The sequence below is a fragment of the Barbus barbus genome (assembly GCF_936440315.1).
Source record: "Barbus barbus genome assembly, chromosome: 41".
Taxonomy (NCBI): domain Eukaryota; kingdom Metazoa; phylum Chordata; class Actinopteri; order Cypriniformes; family Cyprinidae; genus Barbus; species Barbus barbus.
In genome coordinates this window covers 19,890,115-19,903,459 of record NC_136719.1, presented here as the reverse complement: position 1 = coordinate 19,903,459, position 13,345 = coordinate 19,890,115, and the positions used below count along the sequence as shown (strand labels likewise).

Genomic DNA, 13,345 nt, shown 5'->3' with positions numbered 1-13,345 from the left:
GATATATTGATCAGTTAGGTCTGTAATGATTCGTATAAAATTAGATGTATTGATTGCTGCAGCATCAGAACAGAACGCAGTGTGACGACAAGCTTCGAAGTGCACTCGTTTCCCAAAAGCCTAATAGGATTGAAAGTCATGCCCTGCACTGCATACTAAAAACAGAACAGCCGACTGTCGCAGTGTCTGTACTCTCTAGCAGTAATGTTAAACAATTATTTCATTAGGATGAATGTTTGAGGTCAGTAAGATATTGTTTTTGAAAGAAATTAATACTTTTATTCAGGAAGGACGCATTAAATTGATCAAAAAGGATGAATTAAATAGATCACAGTTAAAAAGATTTCTATTTTAAATAAATGCTGTTCTTTTAAACTTCCAATTTATCAAAGAATCCTGGAAAAAATGCATTAGTTTCCAAAAAAACAAACAAACAAACAAAAAACCCTGCAGCACAATTGTTTTCAATATTGATAACATTTTTTTTATTATTGAGCACCAAATCTGCATATTAGAATGATTTATGAAGATTATGAGACACTGAAGAAATAAAATATTCCCATTTTTTTTAGCTTTGCCATCACAGGAATAAATTATGTTTAACATTTATTAAAACAGAAAACAGTTCTTTCAAATTGTAATAATATTTCACAATATTATTTTTCTGTATTTCTAAGTTGTTGTTTTTTTAAATCCGCCTTGGTGAGCATAAGAGACTTCTTTCAAAAATATTCCAATCTTACCGACCCCAAGATTTTTGAACAGTATTGCATATCAATATTAAAAAGACAGACATAAAATTGTGTGGCAGGTGAAAGTTGCAATCTCAAAAGTGTCTAGTTCTGAGTTTAGCACATTTTTTTCTGAGCATATAAGATTATGTATTTGTTGATTATAGGAAAAAAAGATTGTGGTTTTCTGCTCATAAATCCTCTTTTTGCAAGGATTCACAAAATTAATATCCATAAGGTAAACAGTGGAAGAAATATTGCTAACGTGGGAATCTGCATCATTGCGACACTGGCATAGTAATTGCACTAATTTTCTCAATAACACTGAGCGCGGTACTGATGCCCACACACTTCTCAGTGCTAAAAGTGCAAGATCTGCCCTAGTTTGCCTTCCTGCCTGCCTTTTCCCCATTCGTTCTATTCTCTGTTCTCGCTGACTGTAAAATCTTTTGATTCATGTTCATCACAACACGTCCTCCTCTGTGCTTTCAGTCTCAGGTTGCCCTGGTTCACAAAATGCGTACCTCTTCATTTCTGAATCTCTGTGGATGTTTTAGCTTTATTCCTTTAACTTTGACTTCCTTCCTCCTTGGCTGTGAGTCCACCCAAAAAATGAAATATCTGTCATTGTTTGCTCAGCCTCAGCCTCATCCCAAATCCGAATGAGTTGCTTTTCACAGTTTTTTCCAGTTGCTTTTTCTAGCAATCACAATAACTGAATCACGATGTTGATGTTCATTTTTTCTTGCATCTTCTTATAGTCGCACTTAGCAGATTAGAGCTTACTGATAATATAGTATACATTTTACAACAATGCAAGCAATCGAGCAGTTAAGATTTGCTATACACCATATATATATATATATATCCTTTATATTGTTTTATGTAAGTGTACTGAATGTATGCGGGTAAAGTAGGATGTACTACATAATATATCACTGGATGATAAAAAGAAGCAGATGGTCATATATGACTGTGAAAAATGTTTTGAAATCTTAAGACAGCTTTGTGTAAGAAACAGATCAAAATGTATAATGTTATTTGCTGATAATTTTCCCCTCCAGTGAGCTGTTAACAACTGTGACACTGAGTCAGTGAGAGCTTGAGAATCAAATCAGTCTGATTCAGAATGAAAAGAATGAAAGAATCCTTCAGCTGTTTCCCAAAAATCATTTTAGAAGATCGTAGTGAGCATTGGTGCCAACAGTTTTGATGATCTACTGCTTTTAGGAAATTAAGCCAAGACTAGTTTTGTGAACCAGATCAACCAATTCATCTGATTCAAAAGCCATTCTCAAATCAGATATTACTATTTCTCTAATGAACTCTTACAAATGTGCCAAGATTCAGGTGTCAAGGTATCAATGTGTTTAGTAAATAACGACTTTTGTTCTGTTTCTTACACAAAAGCCATCATTATGATTTCAGATGACTTGGAATAAAGAGTATGAGTCATATGAAATATTTCTGTGATGCTTTCGCACCCTTTTAGCAGTTCAAAAGCCTTCTTTTGTGTTCTACAGAAGAAAGAAAGCCATACAGGTTTGGAATGACATGTGGGTGAGTAAATGATGACAGATATCTTGTCTTTGGCTGAATGATCCTTTTACATTTCCTATATCTCAGTGTCTATGTATCTTTTGATTTGGCTCAGACTATCCCTCATGCTGTCTTTGGCAATTTCTATTTCACTCTTTCAATACATATTTCGCCTTCACCTTCGTTTCCTTTACAACACTCGCCTTCCTTCCCTTCCTTTCCCTTTTCCATTTTCTTCCTTCCCTTGCAATTTCAATATACTTTTCTGGTGTCCCCTTTTATATTTTCCTATCTTCCTCTTTCCCTATCTCCCAGTTTCTTTTCCAATCTCTCCGCACACATTCACACATCCCATTCATCCCGTCTCTATGATTGGTTTCGATTGGACAGCGTGATCTAAGGGTGACTGCAATCACATCATTTTTATCCTCATCTTCTTCAGTCGCCGTAATCCCCCACCCCCCCTCACTGTGTGATTTCTGTGATGCTCACAGTTCAGTTACTTGAGCCGCAAACTGCCTCAGTCAGCACATAATCTCTAGAGATAGTGGAAAGGGGGGTGGGGGGGGGCAGAGATAAAGGAAGAGAGACAGCGATTGTGATTAGAAGAGGTGGAGAACAGAGAAATCCTGTGTTTCCCTGCAGATGTGACCACACAGATTGGCATCATTTATCCTGTAAAACAGGAACCCATATCAAAAGAAATAAATGAAAAATCCCTGTTTTAGGACCAATACGATTTTTTGCATTTTGACAATATTTTGCATGAAAATTCAGCATATTTTTTCAGAATTCTCAAGCAAAGCAAAGCAAAAAAAAAAAATATATATATATAATATTTATTATATAAATTGTCAGTTATTCCTTTGTAAATAAATGTCATTGTAACATTTGTTTAATTGTATTACACCAATTTCACTGTTATAAAGCATTGAGAATAACAGTCAGTACATTTACATGAGCAGTTCTAATCAAGCTACAGCGGGGCTTTGCATAGTCAAGCTAAAGTCTACAGAATTATAAACACGTGCGTGTCACTAAGTGTTTACATGACATTTTAAAAAGATTCATAATTGTTTTAGTCCAAATTAAGCTGCATGTTAACATACTTACAGTGTCTAAACCAGCAGCACATCACAATTTGCTTCCATTATAGGAAATGCTACTTCAGTAATAAATGCATAAAAAATTATTTTATATATATTTTATAACATTGTCTTTTTACTGCTGCTTAATTGGGGACACTGAGTAATGTAAATTAAATAAATAAATACGATTCAACATTGTACAAAATTTGTAGTGCTTAATTGTCACAAAATTAATGTCACACTGCAAACAATCAATAATAGATTTAAAATATGCATTACTTGATATTTTACCTATGCAACAACAACAACAAAAACTATTTCTTATTTTTTATGATTTTGGGATGAAATGTCATTCGCTAGATTGCACCACATCACATTTCGAGACAAATACACAATACGGAGCCTATTTTAATCAGCAACAAAATGCAATATTCACAAGAGACATCGAGAGATCGAGAGAGAGAGAGAGTACGAGTGCAATTCAGGAGAGCGAGAATATGAATTGTACTGTCAGTGTTTTCACTCATTGCCTTTCCTCTTTACCCTGTTTTTTTCTCTATTACTCATGTTTACGCCCTGTTTTATCGTCCTCCTTTGTGAAGAGAGAACACCACTGCAGAGATGATTATTTTGTGAAGAGGAGGTTCGGCAGGGGGATAAGAACTACAGATTGCTGTGGTTGCTCAGACAAATAGCCTACAAGTTGTTTATTTTCAGCCTGTTAGTAAAACCTGCTGTAATCACAAAGGCTTGCCCCAGTGTGATGCTCATTACAATTCAGTGCCAAGCAACTCCTCTCCTCTGTTTCCACCTCTCCCACTGCCTGTCTGTATCCCTCCTTCTTTCTTTCTGTACACCCCAGCTCCTCTGTGCTAGAATATTCTATTCCTTCCACGTTTGCTGTTGATCGTAGCAGCGTTCAGTGTTAAACATGCTACAGAAATTATGAACGATGTAAGTGGTCTCTCCTGCCTGTCTAGAAAGATTTTCTCCAGTCCAGTAGATAAAAGATCACTCTCCTAACAATGAGAGTGATCTTTTTTTTTTAAGTGCACAGTATCTGTAAAGTATTGCTATTTTTGTGTGGACCAAATGTAGCCCAACTAGTGGGGCTCTATCTAGTCATTCCTTGATGTAAAAATAACGGGGACTAAATAATGTCTAATTTATGTAAAATCCAAGGTTCTTAATTTAGGGCTGGGGTTAGTCTATTTATATTGAATAAATAAATAAATGAACTAAATCGAAATAGGATTTACTCAGAAACTGCTAGTAAATTTCACAAACAATTACATAAAAATGTCAAGTAATACATTGACTTAAATGTGAAATTGAAGTAGAAAGACCAAAATCTTTTCTATTTACAACTGTGACCCTCTTCAAAAATGCATAAGATTATTGTGATATCTTCCTCTAGAAAATAAGATATTAAATTAGCATTTCTGAAGATCCTTTTGTAGCAGTTCTTGCATGATAATTACAAGAGCATATAGGTCCTTAAATATAATAAGATATGTGACATTTAAACGACATGATATATCATATACATGTATATATAATAGGCAACACTTCATACATCATTAAGTGAGTTTGTCAAAATCCCAACTGGGATTTAATTCTGCATGGTGATGGAAACAATAAAGAAAATCATAAAGAAATCATATTTTTCTCTAATTGACAGGTAACGTGGAAATTAGACTTGATGCTCTTCCTGTTCATATTACTCACATGTTGGATATTATAAGCCATCAGGATGAACTTCTTATCAGCTGAAACCTGGAACCTCATGGACTTCAGATCCTAAAACAGAATCCAAAAAAAGAACACCTTAAAATAATAATTTGGGTTCAAAACAAGTTAAGCTCTATCATACATCTCTATAGAATGCAATCAGTTACCACAGACAATAATTTTCCTTGTTCCTCAGTTTGTAAAAAATAATCCAAAATTCTGAAATGTTTCAATAGATTGAAGTCTTTAATTATCAATTAGTTATTAAACAATTACACTATTTGGGGCTCATATATTTTATGTCAATTCACATTTATCTTGGTGCAGTGTCTGACTCCCTAGTCTTCCATTTATTATATTATATTATATTAGGTTTCTATGTTTTCTGTTTTAACATTTATCTAGGTGAAATGCCTCACTCCATAGACTTCCTTTTTAAATTTATTAACACAAATACAATTTGTATTTAATTTAGAAGGATTTCTGTGGAAATCAGCATGGCATTGAGCTCAACTTGTACTCTTCCCTCTAAAAACCCATCAGCTACATACCATGAATGCAGTTAGTGCATTGTGGGTAGATGTCGTTGGGGCATAAAGCCAACGTGACAAGTGTAACAGTGTTGACAAAGTGCATGGCAGAGTGATGGCAGAGAAGTATCTCAAGCCATCTCAACAACATTTCATTGAGCATCCGAGGCAATGACCCATATTTGTTTCTAAGTGTCACCCAGCCGCAGCGTTTAAAGGGTGGCCCTGCTGAAACGGTCTCTTTGAAGACGCATGCTACGGAATCAACTGGGGAGAAGCACAGAAAATGGGAATAAAAGACAGAGAATTAACTGTCGAGCCTCTAAACCCGAAAAAGATATTTGCTCATTTTTAAGCATTCTGATTCTTTCTTCAAAGACGTTCAGCTACCAGTCCATACCCTCTCTCTTTCTACGGAGTGACCCATTTGTCAGGTTCCATGAGAATGGAGCTAATGGAGTTGTACGTCTTGTCCTGCTCACATGCCTCAAGGGGGCTGTAATTCTCCAGAGAGCTGCTTACTGGTGGTTTGAGATGAGAGGAAGACTGTTTGTGTGTGTTGGCATGGCCTTTATTTACTATGTTGTTGTCTTTTATGTGAGTGCATGCATGTGTAAGTATCCATTCACCAGGGTGCTGTTGTCCAATAGCGTGGTGGTTACATTGGTGCTGAGACTGTGGATTAAAACGTGACCCTCCCGTGTGCAAAGTGACACCTCGTTCTCTGTAAAACACACAGATCAACATTCAGCAGCTGAGCATGCAGCTAAACTGCATCCTAATTAACATATTTTGAATATGCACTAAGAGTACTGTATGTACTTCCCCGGTGATGGAAAAGTACCATACCATTAATATTTTTATCAAGGAAAAATGCATTAAACTGGTCAATAGTGAAAGTAAACTTATTTACACTGATACAAAAAAAATCTATTTCAAATAAACACTGTTCTTTTTAACTTTCTATTCATCAAAAAACAATATATTACAGTTTTAAAAAAATATTAAACAGCACAACCATTTTTAACATTGATAACAATAAGTATTGCTTCTTAGGGGCCAAATCAGCATATTAAAATGATTCCTGATGTGACACTTAAGACTGAAGTAATGCAAAAAATTATTAAAAAAATATAAATATATATGTTATTTTAAATTATAATAATAATAATAATTCACAATTACTATTTTGTTGTAATTTTTATCAAATAAATGCAGCCTCAGTGAGCATGAGACTTTTCAAAAACATAAAAATGTTGGGGGTAATATATATAAGTTTACAATTTTACTACAAAAATGTAAAAAGAGAACCAAAACAAAGGTGTTGTGGGGAATATTAGCCCAAAAACATGCAGGGATGCATACTTTAAACTTGAGGTAGTATACCGTTCAGGAGCTTTAAGAATAATAATATCAATATATTAGAATTTGGGATGCAGTAACCCAAATCTTGAATGCTATGTAATAAAAACTGGATGTGAATTGAAATGCAGCCTGAATGAATGCCATAAATCGAACATTTTAACCATTAGTAGAAAAACACATTGGTCTCCTGTTGCATTTCAAGACGATGATGTGTTGCACTGCAGGAGCCCTAAATGCCCACGAGCATCAAATCAATGAACTTAAACCATTCTATTAAACACTATTTGTACAATAGGGGTTTTCACCATTTAGCCACGTCGCACATGGGTCATGAACTCTGAAATCCTCGCTCTCCAGGTTCTCCAGAGTGAGACGAGACAGCAGCAGGAGGTGAGACTCATCTGAAATACAAGATCAAGCAGTCAGTTAAGGACAACCACAATTCCTGAGGAAAAATAGTTTCTGTAACAAGAGTGTACAGGATTATTGAACAAAATCAAAATCTTGATGCTAATGATGCAATGCAGTAGGCTGTAAAAAAAAAAACCATAAGGTAAAATTGAAAAGCCTTTATGTATAATGCATTACAAAGGGTTATTAAAAGGTACAATGCATTATAATTATTTATAATGTGCATTGTAGTACATTTTATCTTGTTGTAAATAATTATAACAGAATTTAAAAATGCATAGTGTAACAATGAATTGATAAGTGTTATTATATATTAACTGAGGTTACAATTATTCATGAGATTGTACAATGCATTGGTGCTTTATAAGGCATATTGTAATTAATGCAATACTTTTAGAATACATTATACATAAAAGTGTTACCAAAACTAGTAATAAAAATAAACAAACTTAATTAAATTGTGGAAAGTGTTTCCACAAGTTTTTTTAGATGCACTCAGTATTTTCTTCCTTAATAAAATTGTTATTATATTTATTATATTTAAATGTAAACTATATATTGCATTTACAAATAAAGTTAGCAGCCAAGTGGTTTTATTTACTGAATATGAAAAAGAAATAAAAAACATATTATTGTTTAATGTTCTGTTACATTGGGATCTAGAAGAGCTTCTGTTAGGTTGGATACTCGCCAAGTGCCAAAAGCCCATATTTTGAGCCAATTTTACCCAACTCAAAATATAACAAAAGTTATATATCCCAACATAACAGGCCAAACAAGTCTGCCTTTTCTCATCTTGCTCAAATATTAATAAAATAATTACTTAACTTCAACATTTACTCTCCCTATCAAGTCTCCCCCAAAGCGTACTGGGAAATATAAAGGCTCAGTGAACAAAAAACAAACAAAAATTGTGCAGGTAGTCAGATTAAGCAAATGTCAGATTAATGCAAATGGATTAAGCAAAATTCTGTTATAGAAAGACAAAAAATATTTGTTACAAAAACTCATTTTAAAGCTAAACTGAGCAAGCAGCAAAAAAAAAAACAAAAAACAATTTTTGAGTGTTTCTTGCTTTGTTTCTGCTTGTCTTTTTGTTTATGAATGGATGTCTTATATACGAGCTGTCTGGCGCTCCCATAAATCCTCTATAATCGTCTGTTGTTTTCCCATTTTTCTTTCTTCACTTATTGTAGCTGCTCTCACATTTCTCTTTCTTTATCCTTGGTTTTTATTTGATTCAATTTATAATCATTTACTCCTCCAATCTCCGTCTTACCAGGTGTGAGCAGAAAAATTGAGAGGGTGACCAGAGACATGACCCCCACGATGACCACCATGGCGATCGCAATTCCCTTCCAATTCCGAGGAGGTCCTCCCGTGCTGCCAAGGTCCTGCTCAAAAACCAAAATTAACTACGTTAACTTTCCCCTCTCGTACACATAGTCTCTGCACCGCTGAGGGAGAATGTATTAGTGCTGCCTCATTTGTACTGCCTCAGAGCAGGGATTTCATGTCAGACTTGTGTATCACTGCAGAAACCCTCCAGGGGAGAACGAAAGGACCTCACTCTGACAAAATCTGTGTCATTTAGAGCATTCCTTTATAAAAACCAGCAAGAAAATAATTCCTCGAGTGAAAAATGAGAAGCTAATTGAGTCTAATTTTTCTGTTGTATCTTAATTTCCAACGAATGGTGCCTCATTTCACCTATAACAGCTTTATGTACATGAAAGTCTGTGTGGGGGTTTCATTTTCCGCTATGCGGGGAGGCAAGGTTGATGTTTCAGGGCTTGGAAGCATGCAGAGATACGTTCTCAACTGTTTTCAAAGCTGAATCCACTGCAACAAATCCAAACGGATGAGACGAGTGAGAGTTCTCATACGAAACAGTATATTAGATGTGTTTTCAGCTCCCAGAATGCCTCTGTGGCACCCAAAGCTGAAGAAAAAAGCTATAGTGGTGTATCTGACAGGCAGGTTGGGACGGTTACGAGACCATCAGTCATAATCAGGAACAATAAACAGCCACTTCAAGGCTAGTGGAAAATCACTACCGGTGGCAGAGAGGGGGGACCGTGGAGTAAGTGTTTACTCATTGACTGTCCATAAAACTTAGTCTTCATTATCTCTGTGTCTTATGTTTGTGGTTTCAAAGGGAGAAGCAAAACCACCGCTTCTTACCTTTCCCTCAGGGGTAAAGGTGAATGAGAGATCTGTGTTAGTAGAGGGGGTGGGATAAACCTCATAACTTTACCAGCCAGCATCCTGGCAAACTCCTTAACCTCAGCGGTCTCAGAACAAAAAGAGCACCACGAGAGCTGACTGCCTGCCATACCTCACCTAAACACCTTCTGACTGGCTGATAGCTCTGTATACACTATTGCAGTAGGTCTAAAAGCTGATGTGAATGTTTATTTTTCCTTTTATACCTTTCTTTTTATATATATATATATATATATATATATATATATATATATAAAACCGAATTAGCGATCAGCGAACAATATCGAACAGGGCAAGGCAACGAGATAATCAAGGTACACAAGCAACATCCAAGCGAGGTGCAAACAGAGTCCGAAACAGCAGGCAAAGGGTCAATCCAAGATACACAGGCAGGATATCAGGAAACAACAAGGCAACACAAAATGACTAGAATTAGACTAGAAATAGAAACTAGGCTTGGAAACATGAAATGGCTCCGTAATGTAGCTGTCGCTAGAAGAGCGATACACTACAACACTCAGCAATCTGAAAGAGGAAGTCCAAGGCTTATAAAGCATGTTTGAATGGATTCAGCTGTGTATGTGCAATCAGTGCATTCAGCTGTGTGTGTGCAATCAGTGCAATGGATCATGGGAACTGTAGTCTGTGTGGTGTGAAAGGCAATGTAAAGAGAAGAGTGGTGAGCAAACGGAAGTGCATGGACAGGATTCGTGACACTTTGTAGGGTACAATATATAACGGCTATGTTCAGAATGGAATACTAGTTTACCGCTATGCTGTATAATGCCTACTTTTATAAAATTAGTCAAATATAGTAAGTGAAACAACAAAGATTATTCCATTTTACACATTTAAAACTGTAATATGCTACAGTGTCACTTAACCTCATCACTTTTCATGTTTAATACTTCTGGTTGATTAATGACACTGGAAAGTGAAAGTCAAGTTGAGCGCATAGCATTGTGGGATACAGTATTCAATGTAGTGTACTCTCTATATTGACAATTTTGGTAAAAAAGAGTAAGTCATCTGAATGTTCTATGGCTGAATTCAGAATAGCACACTGGCATACTACTCTTATATTTCAGTCATATCTTTTATATGGTAGAAATGAGATTATGCTAGTATGCTCTTCCAAATTCATACCATTTCACAAACGTATTTGTTTAGTAGGCAGTTTTTAGTGTACACTGTGCAGTATAAGCTGCACACTAGTATTGTAGTATGTTCGGAAAACCTGTTTGGTAACAATTATTAGAGGCACAAATATAGCTTTCACAAACTTCAGTATTAAAGTGCTGACAATCATTAATATTTTCAAACATATACAAAGGAAAATTAGCAGGTCTGTTTCTGTGGCCTAAATTCACAGCTTCAGAAAGTCTAATTAGAGGCTCTGAGTTCTTGGATGCCGTTCATTGTTGTGAAACAAAAATATAACTTCAAAAGCTTCAGAGGTTGCCAGCATGGATTCTTGCCAGAGGCTCATTATTAATAGATCTTACTGGCTGCTCCACACAATTAAAACAGCTGCTGATAGTGTCTCATAAATCTATCTGCACTCGTGCAGCAGGATAAAAAAAATAACAAAATTGGCCTCTTTTCAGATTCCACAAATCTATAATACTTGCACTTCAGAAAGTCATTCCCTTACATCAAGGAGATCCACAATCAGCTCAAGGCTGAACTTACTCATTATGTGAACCAATAATGGTCTCAGATCAGGGTAAAACACTGAAAAAAATAAATACATTTCTTGTTTTCCAATAAAAACACACCGTTCAAAGGTTTTGAGTCACTGAGCTTTTTTATTTTAAAGAAATCTATTCTTTTATTCACCAAAGACGCATTTGATAAAGAGTGATTGCAATACCGCATTAAAAAGACTTGCAAAAACTTATATTGAATTAAGCCTATTTTTCTTAACTGGAAAATTGTTTTACTTGTTTTAAACATAAATGTGACATCATTTAGTGAGGTCTAACACAATTTAAAAATAAACTGGAAAACTAGACAAAATACTGATTAAGCTGATGTTGATTTTGCTTTATAAGCTTGTGACCCACTCACACTCCCCTATAAAGTTATGGTGGCAGCCACAACAACACAATTAATTTGTTCACACTGTTGAGTACAAGACTGACACTGTTTTCATTTCAAAGGCGTCTCTCTCATTACGGGCTGAGAGCCAAGTACTTTCTGTGTTAAAGCTTCATCAGCTCGGTTCCCGCAGGTCCCCTGAGCTCTGAAATTATACTACACTCCCAATTAGTAAGACTGTTTTGGGAAACAGGGGAGAACCCTGCATTACAGATGAGAGAGTATCATCAGACTTGTATGTTAATGCACGTTATATTGGGAGAGAATTCCCCATCTGAGGGATGCAATACTGTCTTAACCTCCAGATTAGTGATAGATATGACCAGTTTCTATGATAACAGTTAATCCCAATAATAATCACAATAAATATATTAAAATTGCTGAAAATTCAGCCAAAACTACTACTAATTTTAAAATAATTAAATTTTATGGCACTGCCTTTTTTGGATAATCAAGTGAATGAAATATTGTGATGCTGCTGATGCAGGAACCACAGGAAAATGGACTGTTTTAACACTGTCCTTACTACCTTTCTGGGGCTTAAACGTGGCAGTTGGTTGCTGTCTATGCAGGGTCAGAAAGCTCTCGGATTTCATCCAAAATATCTTAATTTGTGTTCCAAAGATGAATGAAGGTCATTAAAGACAGCATTTTCATTTTTGGGGAAACTAACCCTTAAAATCAGATTGCAAGAGTCATTCTCTATATTATACTGTAGACAATGGTCTTTAAAACGCCATATTCCAGATCAAGAGTTTTATGATTCTGAGAGCCACTGTGAAAAGAGAGGTGACAAATAGAGCCATGGAGAAAAAGTGACAGAGGCTGGCCTTCAAAAAACCTGGCACTGGTGCCAAAGTGATACATTTTCGGCCGGGCAGAGTCCCAAGCAGACAGATTTCTCATTGTATTCCACTCAAGCGCTCAGTTCACAGAGCAGCGCCTCTACAAAGCTGTCAGTAACATTGTGCCACTCCTGCAATGCAGAAAGCAAGGCTTTCGCGTGGGCGACAATCTCATCAGAGATGCTCCCGTGCTATAGGAGGGAAAGAAACATGTCTAGAGGTTTGATAATGTACATCACGTTAGAAAAATCTTAACGTACCAAACACCACAGGACTAGCAGAGGAGATCGATACCAAGGGAAGTGAGGAGAACTCCAGCGGGAAATAATTAACATGAGAGCGGGGAGCTAATGTGAGCGTTCTGAGATTTTCCTAGTAGAAACAAAAAAACCTGGGTAGAAGGGTGACCTGTTTGGGATTACAAGAGGGTTTAACAGGCAACAAATGCACGACAGTGAACTCCACTCCAAAGTCTCAAAATACACAAAACTACATCCAGTTGGTTTAATACACCCATTAAAAATTATTATGAAAAATGATACATTATAATAACTTGAGAAAGTTATCCTTTAGCATTTTCATTCCAAAGGCAGTAGGTCAGCTAAAAGTGAAAACTATCAATCTAAAGACCAAAGAATTTTTCACCATGGTCCAAACCATTACTCTTATATCTACAATTCTCTCAAAAGTACATAAATACACAAAATAAAATATGAAGTACAACTGCATCTGTTCTTAAATAAATTATGATTTGAAAAGAAATGCATGTGAAAAAATTA

At 35.8% G+C, this 13,345-nt stretch overlaps 1 protein-coding gene across 1 annotated transcript in view; it reads right to left on the bottom strand.

Moving 5' to 3' along the window:
• The window catches only part of LOC306860827 (inactive dipeptidyl peptidase 10-like), a gene marked incomplete at both ends in the record, with an annotated part of 44,750 nt that overhangs the window by 20,114 nt on the left and 11,291 nt on the right, over positions 1 to 13,345 (bottom strand). Inside the window, 4 exons of the mRNA XM_079402773.1 lie at positions 5,087 to 5,158; positions 6,249 to 6,343; positions 7,290 to 7,385; positions 8,675 to 8,792. Coding sequence (XP_079258899.1) covers positions 5,087 to 5,158; positions 6,249 to 6,343; positions 7,290 to 7,385; positions 8,675 to 8,792 — 381 coding nt within the window. The remainder of the gene's footprint in view (positions 1 to 5,086; positions 5,159 to 6,248; positions 6,344 to 7,289; positions 7,386 to 8,674; positions 8,793 to 13,345) is intronic.